General features: G+C 36.3%; 1 protein-coding gene across 1 annotated transcript in view; it reads right to left on the bottom strand.

Annotated features, from left to right (window-relative positions):
• Positions 1-22,916, bottom strand: part of LOC131573684 (semaphorin-3E-like) — a 128,355-nt gene that overhangs the window by 40,110 nt on the left and 65,329 nt on the right. Inside the window, exons 2-4 of the mRNA XM_058827878.1 lie at positions 20,317-20,477; positions 12,749-12,808; positions 7,991-8,110 (exon numbers count right to left, since the gene is read on the bottom strand). Of these exons, the coding sequence (XP_058683861.1) occupies positions 7,991-8,110; positions 12,749-12,808; positions 20,317-20,477 (341 nt within the window). The remainder of the gene's footprint in view (positions 1-7,990; positions 8,111-12,748; positions 12,809-20,316; positions 20,478-22,916) is intronic.

Genomic DNA, 22,916 nt, shown 5'->3' with positions numbered 1-22,916 from the left:
CCTACTCTAATGATTGCTATCATAACAACTGGGGACAAAGGTCATGAAAAAAATTTTGAAGGAAGGATGCAGCTCTTGGCTTGAACTTCTTTGATGAGGAAAGGAAGAAGGAGATGTGTTGGGCATGGAAAGAACAGCTACACTAAACTGGGAATGGATTTCAGAAGGACTCAGATACCCTGTTCTGTCTGCGTCCATGTGTGGAGCCTTAGACAGCCAACAGCACTTTTGCAGAGCTTCAGCTGGGGATGTTTATGGCCATTCTGGAAAAAAAGGGCAGATGAGTGGATCCATTGGCTCCCCAAGACACAGATGAATTGCTAGCAACACTTCTTTTTACTTTTTAATTTAATCTCATTTTTTCCTATATAGATATCAGTCAAATAAGAAAAATATCAGTCATATATCACAGGAGGATTATACAATACTAAGGGTGCATCTTATAATGCAAAAGTATTAACAAAACTTTTTTTTTCCTGTTTTTAATTATGATTACTAAAACCTTATTGATTAATAAGTCTATTTTTCAATGATATAGACTTCAACGGGTGCTGTCTCTTAGAAAAATACTTTCTCTCATAAATAAATGTGACAGAATTTAAAATCATTATAATGAGAGCTGGAATATTTCAGTTACCCCCATCAAATTACCACACAGGTGGAAGATTTCTTTCTCTATAGGATAACACTATTATTCCTCTGTATGGGTTCATTCTCATTCATTCTGGACCATCTGTGTTTAATCTTGCAAAGGGCAGGTCTAACACAATGGAAAATTCACTTCATACGGCTGATCAATTCACATACTCTACCAATCTCACAAACTGAACTTACACTTCACGTATGGCCACATTTGGACAACGTTCAAAAGTAATGAATGTCATTCACCTCATTTTATGGATGGAGAACACTGTCAAAAAACCTGTTGTCTGTTATAAATGTAAGAATGACTGATAAGAACAACTGTGCTGTTACAGAATACAAGACTTTCTCCAGAGCATTTCACTAAGTACATACCTATTTGTTAAACAATGTGCATTGTAGAATTGTTAAGAAATACAAACAGTTGACATATATCAAAGTACAGTTCTTATGAGGTATCATTGATGAATCCTCTTTTACTGAAGCTTTCCCTGAATTTTTATGTGAGAAAAATGGTTTTATAATTTAGCAGTTATTTAAACAATGATATTATTTCTTTCCTAATAAAGTTTACAAAAGTACTGAGGAGGCCAAAATAAGAAAAAAGTTAATGAGAGCTTAGGTTATGGACTGCTTGGAGGACTGAGTTAAAGGTCAGAAGCTTGTAAGTAGATTTTTAATACAACCATATCCAAAGTGTTGCATCTTGGCATAGGGAACAGAGTTTGTATCTGAAGTACATCAGAGCACCCTAGAAGATGGTCCTTCTTCAGACTACTTTCATGTATTCGACTGAGGTGCCTCATTTAGGATCTTGGATATCTCAGATGCCTTGTTAAAGCTGACACTGACAGGCAACACCAGCAATCTCTTCATTTACCTTACAATACTGATAATTAGATGCCTCAGCAAAGTGTGTAAACTGGGATAACTTTGTGTTCAAGTGAAGAACTTTGGGTCAAGTGCAAACCACTAAAAAGAGATTTCTCATTGAGATGTCGTGCCAAGAACTCAGCACTTGAGTCCATGAAAGAGGAATCTCAAACAGAGGTGGGGCAATGACCTTGCCTGTACACACACCATGGACTAGCATGTGTAATTCTAGTGTCCTGACTTCTAGAAGATGTGAAAATACTGTACAGAGTTCATAGGAAGGACACAAATAAGATTGAGGAATCCTGGTGATAGGAGGTTTAATGAGCTGTATTTACTCAGCTTATCAAAAAAAGTGAATAGGTTGCTTGATCTTTGTGCATAGGTACTTACATGAGGAAAAGATGTGAAAAAGATAGTGGGAGCCTTTTCAACTCTGCTATCAAAGGCATATCACAGGAAGCTGAAGTCAGAAAAATTTAACCATGAATAAGTGGCTATTTCCTAACACTAAAAGTAATTAAATATTAGAACAGCTAATATTTAGGGCAGAGAAATAGTGGTGTCACCCTTTTTTCCCTTTTGCAGCACAGCACCTTTGTTTGCTGTGAGCATACATGTTGTCTTCACGTATTTAATTTTCTGAGTTAGGTACCCTTTTAACCTCTCTTGAAATGTATGAATATTCAACTTCCAGAACATGAAATGCTTTAATCTAAGTGAAGTGTGGGATGTATGGATGTTTTGGTGCAATCTGGAAGTCTGTGGTGTGGGCATGCAGACCACAGGTTGTAAATGAAGCCCTCTGGTAGAAGATTTTATGACACGTGTTGCCCACTTGGCAGAACTTCATATCTGTGTAGTGGATGGTGCTCCAAATGGTGGCTTTTCACCCATGCAGAAGGACACTGTGTCTCTAAGCAAATATTTTCAGGGCAAGAATTTGTCACACATTCTATCTAATGAGAACTGACCAACACCCACTTTTATTTGGTCAGTGAAACCAGATGTTCTTCCTCCTTAATCCTCTGAAAACAGTGTGGAGATGAGGTAATAGGAACAAGCATGGGGAGGGAGCAAATTGGCAAGTCATTGCTTGTTTTGATTATAAAAATACGTCAGAAACAATTTTATTACTGTAAAATAATAGATATAAATATGCCTACAATTTTGCTTCTTAACAAAGCTGGAAGAATGATGACATTACTACATGCTGGTCAAGAGGAGAAGAATTATGTCTTGTAAAAGTTAAGCTGAGATATGACTGGCACATTCTCTCGTGACTGTCATGTGAATTCACTCTGGTTTGTTAAAGCAAGAGCTGAGGAGCTCATGTTGCCTACATTTGGTTGGTGTAGAAGGGTAAACAGAAAGCTTATTGCACAATTGAACCTTGTTTTGGTTTTGCATTGAGCCACAGAACATATAAAAAAAGAAGTGTCCTTCTCCACACTCCAAAAAATATTAAAGGCAATGTAGATCAGAAAGAAAAGGTTCCAATTTGATTGAATTGTCTTCCAAGCAAAAAAACCATACACCTGCTGCTTATGAAAGGCAAGTCCTCTCTAACATGACTAAAGACTTAGAATTTAGAGCTGGTCTTCCCTGATAAGCAGAATCATATATGGCTAATTGAGGAGCAAATCATATAATAAGGAATACATCAGATTAGGAACACCTAGAGGAGAATCCCAAAAACCACCAGTGCATTTTGTGGAAAGGGTGACTTAGTTGCTCAGCGTTCTGAAGTGGAGAAATACAGCTGTAGGCAGTTTACTGAGTTAAATGAGGCACTGAAAATGGCACCCTGCCAGCTACATGTATATATTAAAAATTTACAGTGTGCTCTGGAGGAAAAATTCTTCAAGTTTTTTTCTTTCCCATAAATTTAATTCCCTCAACAGGTTTTGTCAAGCAGAGATGCCTTCCTCTCCAGGTATCAGCTCTTTCTTGTCCCCATGTAGCTTGCAAAAACTTAGGATATTGTTTCTGCACGTTGTTTTCTTTTGGAATTTCTACTAAATTCACAGGTCCTATGGAGGCAGAGTAATTTTTTAGCTGAATTTTTTGGTGAAACTCCCATGTGGACTTATTAAAGGTGCTTTGTGAGTTAAGAATTGTGAGTTTGAGAATAAGGCAATCTGGATCATTGGAAGGCCTCCAGAGCACCCCTATGACCTGTTCCTCTACTGAATAGATAAATCATAAAGATAAAATCATTACCTGACTGCAGAGAGATCCTTTGATTTATCTAAGGTTCATTAAAACTCACTCAGGGAATTTTGAGCTATACAGAACAGTGCTGGAGTACTCTTTTACTAGCAGCTAGATGTGGCAAAACAGACTGAGACAGAAAGCACTTCTTCCAGCACTTGTCACCTGCTGCCAAAACTGAGAAATTTATATAAATACAAAAGGAAAATATTAAATGCAGGTGCTTCCCCCCTTCTCTGCCCTGCTGGCATCAAAGTCAACAAGAGAGACAAGTTTTAATTTGGTAGAATTAAAGCAAAATAAGATTTTTTTTCTGAACTTTTCTTCATCTTCTATATCTGGTTTGAAGATTTATCTCAGATTTTCTCTCTCAGAGTACATGGATGTGCATATGCATTTTCTCGTGAGAAATTTGGGGTGCAGGGTATTTGACTCTTGCTTTCTTCAGGAAAAATGTTTATTTTAATGAATTTGCCTTCATTTCTGGATGAAATACAAAAAAACCCTGGAAGAACCTAATCTTTTCTGACCTGCACTGATTTTTGACATTTGGAAGCATTTTATGAAGTCAGAGATAATGAACTCGCTTACTGGCTGGCATTTAACTTGCTTGTTTTCTTGGACAAGACTTTGTAATATGTTCTGTTGCAAACACCAGTAGTTGTTCTGTCTGCAGAGTCAGCACTCCTATTTTTCCTAATTTGTGACTTATTTCTAAATGGCAGAAAAAATTGGGTATTTTGCTGAAATGTTTAAATTTGGAAAAGCAACATTGATCAAAGTAATTAGAAACAGAAAAACATAAAAAGCTGCTATCAGTAACTATACGTATATATTTTTAGAAATATAATAACTGACAACAGCTTTATGAAACTGAACAGCCTGGAATTCCAAAGTGAGAGCAATTAAACCAATATTGGAATAGAATGCAATAAACCATTTTATATTTAATCTTTCAAATGGCTATATAGTGCATAATAGAATTTATAAGTAATTTGACTTAGACAAATATATTTGGTTATACTCTGGTGGTACAACACAAGTTTGTAGAATTAAATAAAACCAATACTTATTTCTTGTTGATTTCTATGATCAACATATTAAGACAAAATGCATGGTATAATTAAATTTCTATAACCACAGAAAGCACAAAAAAAGCTGTAATGTATCATAGCACAACGTGCATGTGAAAGATTTCAAAGCACATTTCAATCACTACACAGTAAGATTAATACCTTCTACAGAGAATGGATGGGGAATGGACATTATTGCTGTGTTTTTCAAGAACATTAAACATTCTGTTTTTAAGGCAGTTCCAAGAATGATCTGCCAATGAAGCAATCAAATTCTGCCTACTTTTGGAAATCTCCGTTTGGCTTCATGATCTGCTGACAAGAGCTCTGTGTTCCGCAAGACACAGCTCAGACCTGGTTTTGATATGAAAAGATGAATTTGTGGTTGTATAAGCATGTAAGATTTTATACAGGAGGCAGAATGCTCCTTTTCACAAACTATACTGCACCTCACAAACCCATGCTAGGTCACTTGCCTTACAGTATGCTTGTGATCATGGCTTTGGGAAATTTTCTCTGTTCAAAGGAAAACCAGCAATGCTTCATTTCCTTACAAAATGTCTAATCATCCATCTTTATCACCCATAAATGGATGACCATGTAAACTTTTGTTGGAAGCCAACTACAAAATAAATGTCCCTGCAACATGGGACTAGTGAACACCAAGATCCAGAGCCTTAACTGGATGTTAAGTTCCAACAGGTTCCTCTTTGGCCTGCTCAGTAAATGGGAAAAGGCAACATTGCAGAAGATACAGTCCTGCTATTCTGTCATACTTAATTATTATTAATCAAGCTTAAATTTATTATGCTTAAATGCCTCTCTAAAATCATCTTTAGTTTACATTTATATACTCTTAATAACTTAAGAACACTGCAGTTTTTACTGGGAGGGTCATATCCTTCCATCAGCTCTGGGAGCACAATTGAAACTTCTAGTTAAAATCCCTGACCACAGAGCAAGTATTTTCTGTACTGATACTGCTGATTTATTGTTCCATATGCAAGTGTGCATCTACCTTCATATTCTGCATTAGTTATGCATCTGGATACCCAGAGGTTTGTCATAAAGGGCCCCCTCCTTTCCTACATCCCACACCTGACACCTCAGCATGTCTGAGAAGTGCCATTGGTAAAATATATATGAGCCTCATACATACCTTGTTCTACTCAGACATGAGGAGGTGCAAAGAGAGATACAGCGTATTTTAAACACTGTTTGATTTGCTACCGTCCTTTCCATGACAGTCAGGCAGTGAGAAAATGTCAGAGAGATGAGGTGGAAGAAATAGGGGACAGGAACTGGATGTTTTTGGAAGAGGATACTCTGACCAGAGAGATCAGCAGAGACTGAACTGCAGTTTTCTGCAGAAGGATCCTGTCCTTTCACTTCCTGCAGTTACACCATGTCTTTATCACTCACAGAAAGCAAGATTACGATTTGCCCACTCAACCACATACCATGTGTTATTTTTAACCTGCTATATAAATGGCACCTTTTTCAGATAACAGGAAACAGAATAGCTACTAGTGTAGAAAATATATTTCCTGTTGGTCTACACAACCAAAAAAAAGGGAAATTTTCCCATGATTTCAGTGTGGGTAAAATTTTAGAACTTCAGTGTGACAAGGGAGAATAATAAACAAAAATAAGGGAAGGAAGCACAGTGACAGATAAGGGGATGATCATGGGCCACATAGTCTTATATATATCATGTTTCTCATTTTTTGTTTGGTTGGCTTCTATTTTTATTAGTCTGTTGTTTATGCTTTCTAAAATAGTGTTCCTACATATACAGCCATTCCTTCCTTCAAACTCTTCTGGGAAGCCTGGCAGGAGGTTTGTGAGAGGAGCAAAGAAGACATGCAAATTTGCCTTAACATTGCTTATTATCTAGTTAATTCCTTAATTTCAGAAGACAGTGTGTTTCTGCAATTCATACAACTCTGAATCTAAGTGCTGTGCTGGAGTCCTAACTTCTGAGATGCTTCTCATTTTGACAGCAGATGGAGGTGAAGCATGGATTGGTCCTCCGAGATTGCTTCTGGTGATGTTATTCACAACTGTTTTGCCAAATGGGTGCATCATTACTCAGAAAAGGTTAATCAAAAACATTTGCCTGAAATAAATCCCTTAGTTGATTTCTATGAGTACACTTTAAAAAACTTTATATATGAAATTAATATTTATTCAAGACAACAGCTCCTTGCCATAGGGGAAAGCAAGAATTCTCTTGGATAGTGCTGTAGCATCAGCTTCATGACAAGTGCTCAGTTCCACCAGGAGACATCATGTGAACCAACCAAAGGAAACAAAAACCAACCAGCAAACCTTCCTGACACCTGCCAGTTAAAAGCAACCTTATCTTTGGGTTATAGATCATCTCCATCTATTATGTCCCAGCTCACAAAGTGCATTTCCAGGAATCCCTGGTTCAGTTCCCAAAGCTGTCATCACGTGTACCTTCGGCAGCCAAGATTTGATGCCCAAGGAGTTTTACATACTAATTTTAAATGAGAGATTGGTACTTCTGCTGAGTCTTTAAAAAACCTGTTCTAATATAGCTGACAGAAAGGATCCCAATTTCTGAGATGTCCAGAAAATTTCTATTTTTGCCTAAGAAATATATTGAAAATATTGATATGTTCTTACTGATCTGTGCAGTACTGTTTCACTCAGCTGTAATTATTATTAAGGAGCTTACATGCACTTGCTGAATAAGACCAATATAAAGAAGCTGAATTTACCAAAGAATTGCTAAGAAATTCCATCTCCCATCAAACTAACACATATTTTGCTGTATGATGTATTTTTTAAGTTTTTTTTAAGTTTTTTAAAAATCAAGAAAAACAACAAATCTGCAAACCCCTGCAGATTTAGCTAAAACTCCCCCCAAAAATTATTTTTTTTCTAAAGAATTACTATACCAGCTTATCTAGTAAAAAACACTCCAAAAGACCTAAGTTAAAAAAGTTTTTGAATACTTTGCATAATTCTCCATAATATACTTTCAAATATTAGTGAGTTCATCTGTTCACTAAATTATAGTCCAGCATTACATTTCCTCAGGGAAAATATCTGTCATATAAGATCTGTGAATAACTGAACTTAAATATTTATTTTTTAACCACAGAGGCTTTGCTGGAATCTAGACTAAAAGAATCACTACTGTAAAATAAATTTCTTACCTCTGATGGATGTCCAGCTCTTATAAAAGTACAGAGTGGATCAAAAGCTCCTGTTCCACAAGCCAAAAGATGGGTCCTGTTGTATCGGTGAAGGACACGGATGTAATTTGCACATTCATCCTAGTTTACATAAAAAATAAATATAAGAAAATATTAGCTTTTACTTTTTAATTTATTTTTTTTAATTTTTTTTTTTTAGTATCTTAACGCCTGTGGGCGATGTTCTAATATTGAATATTTCTATTCTATTTCATTTCATGAAACTCACTGTGCCATCAGTTTCATGGGTGCGTATTTTTACATCAAAAAAGCAATTTTATAGCACTGATTGATCATGTTTTATTTTAGATGCTTAACCAGTTAGGAGTTACTTAATTATAAAAATACACTGTTGTGCTTCTTTAGTCATGGAGACAGTCTACAAATCTGAATAGAACTTTACTACATATTATTGGATAGATAAGACATAGACATAAGTTTCAGAGCATAAGGTGTGAATGGTCAGAAAACAGCTTCTCTCTAGAGTTAAATAAACTTTATCTCAAGAAAAATATAATTTTAATTGCACCACTAATTTATTAAATAACTAATTGTTAATCAATATTTTTTTTATATTGTATCTACACATACTTTGTCTGTTTCCACTGTTTAAACCCCTTTGAAGAAGAAATATTCATTTCCACTAGGGCAATATTTTGGGACTCATGATTGTATTTACAGCTTCATAAATATTACAATTAAAACATTTTCAAACACCCCTTTGAGATGTGGGATCATTATTCCTGTGCTATACTAGAAATTAAGACAGTGAGATAAAAGTGTCCCTTGATTTTGAGATTCCTGGGATTCCTGGGATTTGGTTTTAGATTTGGTTTTTTGGCATTTTGCAATGGCTTCTGTGAGTGGAGCAAAATTACTGTTCATTTCAGTTCATTGTTCAACATTTCTGCAACTTAGAATCCTGAGGTTTAAGAGTCATGTCATGTTTAAGACATTTGAAATGGAATTAATCTGAGCTAACTTTAGGTGTTTTGGCATTTAGACAAGTAATTTATGCAATTCTCCCAGGCTTTTTCAATAGTCAGTGAAGTAGGTCAGACATCTCCAAAAGGCAATTAATAAAATCCTGAAATGAACATGTAAAACAGAGTGGAAGAATTTCCTTTTCTGAAAATTTCCAATTCTTCACTGATGACTACTCTCATTTTTGGACTGCTGTATTTGTGTGAGAACAATCCTGGGTCTTATTAACCAACTACAAGAACTTAATGTCAAAAAGGAGAAGTCTACAAGGGATTCGTGGGCGGAACTCAACACTTGCAAATCCACATTAGGTTCAAAACTAAGGAACCATCTTTCTTCTTTCTTCAAATTCTTGAATCATTCAGCGTAAGTCTTCCAAATGCTCCAGCAAATAAAAAAGGAAAGAAATCTTCCCTGCTCCCTGATTCTCCTTAACTGTTCATCCTCAAGATATATCATGCTAATTCATAGAAACAAGTAACCAACAGAAAGAGCTGTTGTGTAATTAAATATAAAGCATATACAAAGGGCAAATCAATCTTTTAATATCTTACTTTTGGAATTTCTTGATTTGTAACTAATTTGTTCCTTTTCTTTTTTTTTTTTAAGGAAATAAAAACAACGTAAGGCAAACTGAGAGAAAAACAGGTTGAAATCAATAGCATGTGATCTTCCTTGTATGGATCAGCATTCAATGACAGAGGTGCCCCCTTTCTATGTCCATTTCCCAAATGTTGGCTGACTGGTAGTAGCTAAATGCTATCCCTTAGGTATTTTATGATGCCATGAAGTTTTTGAATAGATGCTCCACTGGGTGCTGATGCTGATGGTTCTCCCTTTCCTCCAAGTATGACCTTCCTGATTTATTCCCTCTGTTTGCTCTCAGTGGTGGTCTGTTCTTTACTGCATAGTTTCCTTTTTTTATCCATATACACATTCAGCTCTTGATCTTTTGTGGTAAAATCATTTCAGGGATTTAAGATTCTTTTTAAATGGGAAAAATATACACTTTTTTTCCTGCTGTGAGCCTTTGTAGGATTGCCTTAAAAATTCTGCCAAAAACCCTCAGGATGCGGAAATACCAAACATAGAAGAAAACTAATTCCAAGTAGACTCGATAACTTATAAACAGATGATAAAAGGTGCTGTTCTGGGAAGTGTCAGGCAAAAAGGCATCGCTGATAACCCTACTAATGATGTAGTATACACAGAGCAGGGAAGAGATGCATCATCCAAGGGGACACTGAAATAAGACTTAATACTGTATCAATTAATTAAATACTTGGCTTGTCTTTAGGATGCTCCATAGATATATTTAGAGATCTGTGGAATTTAATTCATCTGAAACTTCTTAGTGTGGAGGAGTGAGGCATCTCTCCTCACAGGATTTGACTTCTATATCTGAATGATTTCCAACTCTGATAAAGTAATTCAGAGTAATTGAAAACTCACACCACAGGCTAACAGGTGTGATTCCTGGCACACTGGATGACAGCTGAAGGATTTTTTTCCTTGCCTTCACTTGAATGAGGAAAGCATGGCCTTATTTTAAGAGTATGTGTGTGTTGTTAAGACAAGCCTTTTTTAACTGTCCTGTTAAGTCTGTTACAAGCTCTGAAACTGTTTATGACTACAATACTTGCCATTTTACTGCTACAACACGAACTGTTAACTTTTTAAGGTTATACAAGCTTGTAAAAGTGGCCTATTCTTTTATATAGAAATAGGCAGCAAAGTACATGTGAAGTATTTCAATGTTGAGAAGCTTATTACAATATTATCAGTTCTACTTAATAATTATGCCTTGAGTAATAGAGCTTTTGCAAAAGAAAATGAAAAAAAGAAACAGCATGAAAATAAGCAAAAAAAGTTTGAAATAAAACACCATTTTTACAGAGATTGTAATGTGAAAAATAGCATTAAAATAATTAAAATTGACAACATGTTGATTTTAAGATATGCTATTAAGTTAATATTGGTTCATGGCTAAAAAAAATGAAGGTGGAAAGAAAAATAGTAGGAAGTTTTTTGATTCTAATTTAGATTTCTTTCAGGCTGAGTAATTTATCTTTCTGAATACTGAGCATGCTGAAGAAAATTACTAAGGTTTCCCTGATATTAATTAGTGTTACTCGTTCACATAGCCATACATAATTAAGTCTCATGAGGATCACAATATTGTTTGGTATGACAATATTTCCAGCTTTTAAAATTTTAGTGCATTTTTCTTAAAGACTCTGCTTCTAGAGTCTTGTGATTATTTAAAAGTTCTGGGTTTTTTTTTCTGTAAAAGCAGTAGTTACACCAAACCTTCAAATGGTGCAGAGAAATGTAGGAAACACATGAAGCTCTTTAACTGAGATTCATTCATACAATGCAAATTTGAGGACTTATAATAACAAACTGGATTGCAAAAAGGTTTTGATTTTTAGAGAAACATGAATCTGAGGGGCTATCTTTGCTTTGAAACAACAGTACCTGTTTCTGCATTTATTTAACAAAACAAATACTGTCAGAGTATCAGAAAATATGTAGTGGTGAAAGAAGAATGGTAGAACTTTAACTAATAACAGCCTATGCTGAGAAGTAGTATCAAATTAAGGCTAAACAATTTAGGTTTGGAATTCATTTAATATGACCATAAAGTTCAGCCACTGTGGAAAACCATAATTTTCAACCAAAGCTACCTAAAATTATCAAGGATATAAAAGTAACCTGAAAAACTACAACGAACTCCTAAGAATCTTCAAAAATAATCAGTTCTAGGCCAGGTGAATATTGGGGTTTTATTTATTATTATTATTAATACTTCTTTCTAATCTTATTTCAGTGACTTACTGTGGACAGTTCTCAATCTTTTAATTCAGAAGAAATCTCTATAAATTCCTAATTTATTGGGAATATATAGTGGTTCTTGTCGAGGCTGCTGTTTGCTGTGTTTCAGGGGCAGGCTTGCATGTCCCCTCCCATGTCCTACATTCCTGTCACTGTTGCTGTTGCTGTAAAACTATCACAATTTTCAGATCCCTTGGTTCAATGTGAGCTCTCTCAGCTCTGATCAGCTGGGATTTATTAGGTGCACTCTCTGTGTGTTTATGAGGTGCAGATAATGAACCTGGTGCACTGCAGAATTAAAGGGAACTCCCCTCTAGAAGAACTTTCATCCTGTGCTGCCAATGATACCAACTGCTGCGTGTCAGTGAGCTTTCAGGTCTTTTCCCAGGAACTAATTACAGTCAGGGCGCTGAATGCCAGGAACAGAACAGTTCTGAGGTTCATTAAAACAGAATATTTTTATTAATAGAACATGAAATCTATAGGACAGTATAAATTACAGCATATTTTATAATTATTAATAACTGCTTTTTTAATGTATTCTAGAGAATGTGAATTTTAAAGGCAAACTGGAATGTGAATAAGGAGAAGATAATCCATGTGTACAAAAAAAAAAGACATAGAAACGCAAAAAGAGAATTACTAAGGTGCCTTCTATTGATAGCACCAGAAAATTAATTAGAAGAAAGTGATCAAATGTGAGCATTGCCTGTTTATGAGCTGGTTTAAGAGTAATTAAAATAATAATTTCATGTGTTCACAGTAGTTACATGTTTTTAACCTGCAACATTTTATATCTATGCTTTAATCTCTCTTAAGTTAGGGATGTCTGAATTCTTGTTTTGGAGCAGCCACTGGGTATAATTACAGTATATTTGATCTGCAATTAGTGGTACTTACAGCATCTCTTCCTTTAATTATGCATTCTTCTGCCTGCAGAGGTGTACTAGGCCAATGGATCTGAGGGGGGAAAAAAAAAAATTAATTTGCAGTCTGATCATTGCAATCCAGCTTTTCCACTATTTCTCATGTGAAAGATTCTCAGACCAGAAGTACAAAATCATAGAACAGCCCAGGTTGGAAGGTACCTCAAAAGATCATCTGATTCAGCCTTTGGTGGGAATGGGAGCCTGGATGAGATTTTCTATCACTCTGTCCTAGACATCTTTAAACACCCCACTGACAGAAACTCCACCACATCCCTGGCTCCCTGTGAAGGAAGAGCCTCTTTCCTTTTTGAGATGCCATTTAAATACTTAAGTACTGAAATACTGTGATGAGTTCCACCTGATCCTTGCTTCCCCTGAGAGAAAAGATCTTCATAACTGTCTTGATTAGTGTAGGACAGCAAACTTGTTAGTAGTCAACAGAATTTAAAGAAGTTAATGTATGGAACATTTTATATAAATTCAGTAGAAACATCTATGCTAAACTGTCAGTTGTTTTCAACATAGTTATTAATTTCAAACTGCTGATTTCCTGCTTGAAGTGACACTTAGGAAGGAAAATGGTTCACAGTGAAGTTAAGATGGGTCAGCAATTCACCTTATGGGAATAGGATCAGCCTTTCACAGTCAATTACTAGAAGTGAAGCCAAATTACACAAATGAGTTTTTCTTCAGCTACCTACTGCATAACATTTATGTTTCATCCCAGATGCATAATTTGTTTGGATGAAAACTACATTAAACAATGACTGATCATACTGGAATGATTACTTAATTTCTTACAGCATCTAAAAGTGAAAACAAAAACATGTTCACATCAGTGATATCAGGCTTGGCTGAAACCAAGTAAATATCAAAAAACTGATGTCATCATTAAGACATTTTTGTCAATAATCCAATCACAATTTTTTTTCTCCATCTGGAAAACATCTTAAAATTAAATGCTTCTGCTAGGCTTTTTTTTTCCTTTTTTTCTTCTTTTTTTTAAATTTAATTATTATTAATAATTCTAATCTGAGAAAATGATAAATTATTAGAAAACTTAAATGCAGAACAAGTTGGGATAAATTATAAATCCTAGGTGCCTAGGGCTTGAAAGTAAAAGACCCAATTATCTTTAGTATCTTCATTAATGACTTTGACATGGAAATCAAAGAAATGCTAAGTAAATTTGCCAATGACACTAAAATGGGAGGAGCTGTTGACTCTTTTGAGGGCCAAGGCACTGCAGAGACCAGGACAAATCAGAGGGCTGGGCAGTCACCAACTCCATCAAGTTTTACAAGGGCAAGTGCATTCTGCACCTGGGACAGTACAACCCCAGTTCTGTGTATGGATCAGGGAATGAGAGACTGGAGAGCAGCTGCTGACCTGGGGGTCCTGGTCAGTGACAAGCTGAGTATGAGTCAGCAGTGCCCTGGCAGTGTTTAGGTCTCACACCATCTAAATCCAAGTTAATCAGAACATCTGTTTTCAGTCAGGTGGTCTTATGTCATCTATGAGTGATCAGACATGACTCCCATCTAGTCTCTACATTGCTGAAAGGTAGCTGGACTCTGCTGAGCTCCCATGAAGGCACTCATCCAGTCATCCTGGTCAGACCATTCCTGGTTCATTCATTGCAAAACTCAGGGTCCACAGTCATTTATTTTAGTCACTGGCCAGGAACTGAATGAAGCTTGGGTTAAGCCTGTCCTTAACCCAAAACACCTAGAAGTTATGAGATCTTTATGATCTCTCGAGGCTGTAAGTATGAAGCCACAGCTTTCATTTCCCAAAGACATGTTCTAACTAGCATGCTAAAATGAGAGTTTTTGCCCACACCAGGTGTAGGTGGCTGTTAGGAACAGAGAAACCACAGAGGGAATAAAACACTTGACTTTGTAACCTGATATTACATATACTTTGTGTAGGTGATTATTTTTGTATTTGGAGACTTAGTCCCAGGGCTGTTGAAAATACTTCATATGTACATTTTCCGTTTAAGATGTATGGAATTAAATACATATACAGAATTAAAAGAAAAAAGCCAAAGAGGTAACTTTATGCTCCTGCTTTGTCTGGAATGTCAAAAAGCAGCTGCAGTGGAGCTACATAAATTTGGTTTTTGGCACAGGGAAATAGAATAAAGCATGGAATTGCAGAATGGTTTGGGTGGGAAGGGGCCCTGAAAGACCAGACAGTGTAACCACCTACTATAGTCAGGGACATCTTTCACTAGATAATGTTGCTCAAAGCCCCATCCAGCCTGACCTTGAACAGTCCCAGGGATGCAGCATTCACAGCTTCTGTGGGTAAACTGTTCCAGAGTCTCACCATTTTCATAGTTAGAAGTTCTTCCTAGTATCTAATCTAAATCTACAGTCTTGTAGATTTAAAACCTCTGTCTCTTGTCCTGTCACTACAGGCCCTGAGAAAACTCTCTGCCTTTCTGATAAGGCCTCTTTACAAATTGAAACTCCAGCATAAGGTTTCCCTAGAGCTTTCTCTTCTTCAGGCTGAATCTCAGTCCTTACAGCCTGTCTTTAAGAGAGATGTTCCAGCCCTCTGACCATTTTTGTGGCCCTCCTCTGGACCTGCTCTATCAGGTTCACATCTTTCTTACACAGGGGGAACCCAGAGCTGGACACTGTACTCCAGCTGGGGTCTCTAAGGAGAGGAGTAGAAGGGCAGACTCAGAGATTTTTCAGCAGTGTAGGAATTGACCTTAGATGCTCATAGCAAATTACTGACTTCTAAGGTAAATCCATGTTCATTGCCTGAAGTACATGGGTCTGAATTATAACTCTAGTAATAGATATATGTCTCCTGAAGAAGTTTTTCTATCCAGAAATTATTTTTAAAATGCGTTAACTCTTGCAAGTATCTTAAGTTTTAATATAAATATTAAGATTTTAATCTTTCCAGGAGTATTTTAGAATTGAGACTAAATAAATCTCTGCATGTCAGATATCATACCAAATTTCAAATTATCGTAACATAGGATATGTTTGCACTGCAGGAAAATCCAGATATTAATCAGCTGCAATGGCAGTCTTTAACCTGCCACGTATTACATTTCCTGATGTTTATGCTTTAGAGGTGTGACAATTACCAGCCTTAATTTTTAACTGATTTTCTGCTGGGATTACAATAATTTGGCAAGCTATCAATAAGTATTTTTGGAAATCTCCCTGGGTATATAGACTGTGCTAGCATCACACTAGCATACATTCCACCAGGCTGCAGTCTTGACATAGCTATTGGCTTGAGCATAATTTTTCTAAATTTTTCACTACTTCAGATTACTCTGAGTTAAATTTTTTTAACTGTTTGTTTAGTGATGTTTTCTCCTATTTACCACAGTATTGTCATCCTTGAGATATGGATGATATAAAGGGAAAAGGACTGTAGGGAAAAGATATTTTTAAATATACTCATCATGGGAAAAAATGGAGCTGTACAGCTATGGGGAAAACTTTAACTGGAACTGGAATGTTATACAGTGTCTCTAAACATCCTCTCCATTTAGCCACTAGCCTTAAAAAACAGGATGATATCTATAATGAAAACTGATTTAAAGAAATTATATGAGCTTTTTAGCACTTTAGGACAAAATAGACTACTGTGTGTTCTAGTCTGAACTCTAATGTGTGACAGGGCAATTAAGCAATTCAACCAGCCTGTCCCCAGTTTAAGTCAATAAATATTACTTAATTAACAGATAACTTGTACTTGGCTGAAGCACAAATTCTTTAAAAATATCTGCTGATGACTGGATAGTGTATATATTTATCAACAAATACAGGGACACCTTCCCTCCTGGAAGGTTATTCCACTGGCTAATCAAACTCACTAAATTGTATGCTTCTTATTTCAGTTTGCATTTCTGCACGTTCCTAGACAGTATTCAAAGAAGACACAAGCTCTTGCAGACTCGTGTTCAGCCAGCTCTGGAGGGGAAGTAAAGCCTCACTAGAGCCAAAATATATGATGAGATCTCTATAATTTATTACAGCAGAGATACAAAACCGAATCTGGAGCCATCTCACGCTAGGTGAGAAACAGCACAATTGAAATGTGCCTGCACAAGTCCATTTACTGGAGTGGGAAGGTTTCTATTCAGACTCAGATCTTCCTAAGGCCCTTGAAGCAGAAGCTATTGTAAGGAATTTGTGGGCAAATAGAAGAGCAGTTTATTTTTACTCCAACATCAGACAAGAAGTGGGAACAAAGGTCTCCCTTCTCTATGAGCTGTTTGACCAATGGTGATGAGCTACTGGCACTGGCTCAAGTTTGCTGCTAACAAAGATCCTCTCTGGCACCAATTACAATGAACTGAAAGGTTTTTTAAAACACATTTGGCACCAGATACCAAAGAAAGTTCTCTATCATTCTGTTAGATCACTACAAGCCTTTAAGGCTTTGGACCAAATCTCAAATATGAGGTTTTATTCCAAAGATGGTGTCAAAGGGAATTAGCTCTTAGGGAAAGCAAAGATTAAGTGGAATGTGCCTACAAAGCTGTGGCTTTGCACAAGGTTTTGAGTGCTTATGTGGCTCTAATTCTCTGTAAACACTGATACTCACATTTCATATTCTCCCTCATTCTTCCTACTCTTAGGGCATTCTTCACAGAGAAACAAGACATCTAAGTAACTGTTTCAAAAAATTATAGCATTATGTGTTAAATACTCTAAGCAAGAATATAATACACTCTGCATGTATTAAATGAGAAATACGAAGAGCAAAGTAGAGGCAAAAGAAACATTATTTGACAAATAGAGAAGTGAGAGTCTTTCCCTGTCAAAGGTGACATGGAAAGTTTTAGCCACAGTTGAGAGCTCAACCCCAATGTCTGGATTTTCCCACCAATGCAAGAATGACAGTAGTAGTATTTTTCCCTGAAGGATTTTTCTCCCCAATTTTTAGATATTTTTTTTAATGTATATGAAAATTGATGAGGATAAAATGTGTTTAAAATAGTTTGGTAGAGATTTATATAGACAGACATTAGCTTACATGAAAAAGCTATAATCTACCCTTTATAGTGTTGCAGTGTATTTGAAAGCTGAAGAGAATTGAACCTGAAGAAAACATGTAGTCTATTAAATACAGATTTATAGGGGACATACCTCATATGCATCACAAGTTAAGTTTTTTGGAAATGTTGGATTACTTTGGCAGTCAACAGGTCTCAATGCAAAAACATTTTATGTCCACTCAGCATTTAGTTGTTTTTCTTTGGGATAGCTTCTGATATTCTGGCTGGAACTGAATTATTTGGTCATTTTACAGCAAAGGGCATAAATCTCCAGTTGGGAATGGATTTCAGTTTGGTTTTTAGAAAGCATATTCATAGTCCAAATTGCTGAGAAAGGGATGACTATGAATTATAAAACAAACTGTTTTCTAGGTCACAGAAGATGAAGACCAATATGAATCTGCCCAAAACTTCATGAAACAGTTCTTTTGCAGACAGTGACTCATCCTGGTTACCAGAGAGAGAATAAAACCCAGGAACTTGCCTGCACACATATACTTTCAGTGGATTGCAACTTCTAGTTTAATCAAGCTAAACTATTCAGTCTAAAAGAAAAGGTCAAAGACTAAACAAAACACAGCTAAAGATAGATTAATTAAGAACTTTGGTAATAATTAATCAACCAGTCTCTCAACTCCAGGAACTTTATCTAATGTATCTCAGCAATTAAGATTTCCTGTAACAGAAATGTCTCATTTCACACTTTTGCTGATAGAGCTGTAGGACAATCACACTTTCCCCAACTATGCCTGAATGTGATCTGTACTGAGTGAACTCCAAAAAAAAGCTCATGACATTTGTATTCAAGGGAGCTAGGTCCCAGTGAGATCATGTTTCTAAAAGTGCCAGGTCAAGCTTAATTAATTTCAGTTTCTCATATTTTGCATAAAAAAAGGCAAGAAGAGTTTTTATCAATTTGCCATACTCTGCACAGGTCTCCAAACAGAGAACTTGGTTTCAGAGTACATGGCTGATATTCCACTTAAAAACAAGAAAGGGAGCAATGAACTTCAAGTGTGTCCAGACGGGACGATGCTGGCTGGACAGAAGCATGAAGTGCTCTATTCTGTCATCTTTCCTCACAGATTTACTGCCAAATGGGGAAGAGGAGAGTGGAGAGAAAAAGTTTATTTTATAGAAACAAATGCTGTCTAAATGTTTTCGTGTCCCTGAGCGCTAATATCTTGTCACAGGATATTAATAATTTGTATCAAAGCAAAAAGGAATTAACTTATATCTCACTGTTGAGGAGCAAAGCTCAGTATGTAACTCTGCTCCCTGAGGAGTTAAATTCTGGTTGTCTTTTTTTTTTTTTAAATATAGATAAATTCTCAAATAGCTTTCCTGAGTAGATTCATATCCTTTATCTAGGATTGCCATTCCCAAATGTTTATAAAAAGAATAAAGCATATTATATCTGTTCACAGTAGTGGAACACACTAATTATGCTTGGAGATAAGAAAAGATACTTATGGTAAAGTTGGCCAGAGTGCTGACAGAAGAATATCACTTTTAGCAAGAGGGCAGAAAGAAAAGAATTTGAAATATCAGCGGTCATTGCAGTATAGACATCACCAAAAAATATTTCTCCCAAGGGACTTTATTTTATTCATTTTTTTACTCTACTTATTAATTTGCAAATCAATGAAAATACATCAAAATACACAGGGAAAATTTAAAGCAGTAGATAAGAAAAACACTGAAATATTTCAAGAGATCTTTTATCCACATTCAAAATGGTTGAACAATGGAACAATGCTCCTGCCAGCTTCCCTTGCTACTGTATGTTTCCAATTCTAGCTTCCAAGGGCAGAAGTGAGTAAGGAATCCAAGGTTCACATCAGCTCAGACTCAAACCTCTCCACTTCAGTTGTCAGTTTGCCAATCACTTGTGGTTTCTGAGATGTACTGAGTTCCCTGGTAGGATTATGACTTAACCCACCTTTCTCCCACAGACCACTGAGTAGCCTTCAAATGCCACTTTTTAGTCATTATGTAATAGCACCTCTGGCTCAAACCAATGCAAAATCCAGTTTCTAAAGAAGGCTAAAAAAAAGTAGCTGCAAGGTTTATGCTGCTATTGAAAACTTCTTGTAGTTTACATGTTAATTTTTTTTCCCTTAACATTTTCTCTTCTGAAACTCCCCAAAAACACCAGGGAGATTTTACTCCTCAGTGATATAGTGGAGATACAGACATCAGAGGTCTACCAATGTGAGGTGCTCTAAACATCTGTAACCATGCTGAAATTCAGTGAGAAATAGCTATATGACCCCAAAGTCTCTTCACCCAGAGTGTGGCTTATGGGTGAAGAGGGGGAAAAACAGTAATTAGTGTATTTTTCTTAAATAGAACTATGGCTTTAGAGTTCATGCACAAAACACCTACAAAAACTCCATTACCTCAGTCATGCAAGTTCTAATATCCTGTGCTACATGTTGCAACATGAAGTGACCAATATATATAAAAATATATATATATATGGCTTTTTACTCCACCTCTCGGTAGTTGTCGCTGATTCGATCCAAACTGAGGGAATACAAGAGGTCTCTTCCTCCCACGAACAGTCGCTCTTGATACTCATCCAGCAGCATAATATGAAGTCCAAGATATCCGAACGGGCTACGAAAAACTGACGTCCTGTTTAAATCCCAGAGCTCTGAAAAACAATCAGAGTGTTCGTGATAAATACCAAACTGCTTAGCTTTCACGGCTTCATTTTCATATCTTCCTAGGGAACTGGGTGAGAAGTTATGCGACATTAAAAAGTTAATCATATAATCTTTGAGTAAGAAAGAGACACGAAACGTGTGGGAACAATTTTCAAACTAAGCCGGTTCTCCAGGAGATTTGTCTCTGAGTCTTTGCATCAGAATCTTAGTGCCTAAAATATGAGATGGGGAGGGATGAAAATCAGTTTTCTCCTGGACATTTTCTGAAAAGGAAAAAGTACTTCTTAGAACAATGATTGCAAATGGAAAAAAAAAAAAAAAATGAATTAATGGAAACTGGAAAAAAATACTGGAAACTGTGTCCTTATCTTTCAGGTATGTCAACTCCAGGTTTTCAGTGTACACACTATTTTTACCTGGGTTTGTTTTAGGAGGATGGCATTGTGGGTTTTAAGCCTAGCACTGTCTTCACTCAGTTCACTGAGTGTATTGCCTCTAAATTCAGTGAAAACAGTATGAAATCTGTGAAATGCATATGAATAATTTTCCAACATTGATTTTGTCAAGAAATGCACTGACCTGATATGGGAATCTGAGGTTTAGCTGTACATGATGCTGGCTAAAGCTAGTTCCACTGAGAAAAGGAAATTCATTCTGGGTAATGTTGCAGAAACTTGGATTCAGGCCTCAGGAAGAAAGAAAGAGGCAAAACATGGGGATCTCTCTGCACTGTGGTGCAGAGCACAACCTGGCTTGCAGAAGGTCAGAGAGGGTGAAAATCATTTTGCAGCTGAGAAGCCTCAAAAGGAGTCATTTGAGAGAGTACCCTCAGATTCCCTCCGAAACAACAGAGCTTGGACCAGGGAGAGTGACTAGGTTTGTTCTCATGTCTGTACTGTGGTAAATTGTTTCATTTTGAAGAAATCACTCCTGGTAAAAGTAATTAAATATGCTTATCCTCACAGTTTTCCATATGCATAATTTTTTCAATTGTTTGGATGTGGTCTTGAAGCTGATGTTGGAAGAAGAATGTCATTCTCCCTGAGCTAGAGAAGACCAATGAGCCCCCATCCAGTTTGGAGGCTGCTGCTCACATGCCACACCAGCAGTTATGTTCATTTGTCCACGCTGCACTTTGGCAGCAACATAGAAACCACAGCTGATGGTCTGCAAGCAAGAAACATAATGCTCAAAAAGGTTATTAATTTAGCCCAACAAATTGACACCATTTCTATTAATTTTAAATTATTAAATTATTATATTTTGTGTGTGATGATAAGCAATTTTAGTAATAGGATAAATATTTCTTGCTTCATTTACTAGGTAGGCTGAGCTCAGGTCAACAGAGTTTAAAAGTAATCACGTTCCTTAGATGATAAAAATTACATCAAAGGAGTTATAGTAAAAATTCAGCCTCACATATGATGTCTTTCTCAAGTGATCTTCAAGCAGAATCTATTAAATAGTGTACCTTTGTGTGACTGGCCTCAACAAATGGAAAAGTCACAGAAGGGAACATCATGATGAAGAGAACAAGAGAGGTTTTTCTCTAAGCATTGCATACTAGTGGATAGATACACATTTTTTGACAGTGATACACTCAGCACACAGCTGCACAGCAATGTGGAAATGACACTTTCAAAGGTTGATCTCGCCAAGCAAATGAGCAGATTGCTGTTTTGGAAGAACATTGCTTGTTTCTGAACAGATTAGAAATTAAATGAAAGCAGAGCTAGAAATACACTTTTAGTCCTAAATAAAGCCACTTTTTATTTACAAAAATTTAAATCATTCAATATATTTTATTTTTTAATCAGTCTTGGAGTGAAAATAATTGCATTTTAAATTCTAGTTATATACAAATAACAAAAGGTTACTGTGGTAGCTTTCCCTGATTTATTTCCATGTTGTCCTGAAGGCAAATTGTTCATAAATGAGACAATATTTCTTCACATAGATCAGAGATATGACTTGTGTTCTCCTAACGATGAACAATTCTCTACTCGATCACATAAACTGGTAACTGCTCATGTCAGACTCAGTCCTTCAAAGCACACCTGCAAATCTTATTGTCTTAAATGGAAGCTGAGAATACTAAACATTGTTCAAGACTGAACTTGTAAAAAGAGATGTTTCTAAGACTATGTCCAGCAAACTACACAGACATGGGGTTGCTGTGGGGGCAGAGACAAGAACAGAAGCAAACCCAACATCTGAAAGGGCTGGAAAACAACAAGCAGTCAGGTTTAGAGAGTAATTTTGTACTGAATCACAAAAGCAGCATGATGTAGATCCTTTGAAAGGTGGTAGAATTTCCATATGTTGTAGGAGACATGAGATATTAGGATAGTGCAGGCAAATGGACTGCAGAAGCTCCTGAATGTCTGGAGAATGAGTGGTATACCTGGGAGTCTGAAACAATACTA

This window comes from Poecile atricapillus, chromosome Z (genome assembly GCF_030490865.1).
Source record: "Poecile atricapillus isolate bPoeAtr1 chromosome Z, bPoeAtr1.hap1, whole genome shotgun sequence".
Classification (NCBI taxonomy): domain Eukaryota; kingdom Metazoa; phylum Chordata; class Aves; order Passeriformes; family Paridae; genus Poecile; species Poecile atricapillus.
This window is presented reverse-complemented; position numbering and strand designations above follow the sequence as displayed.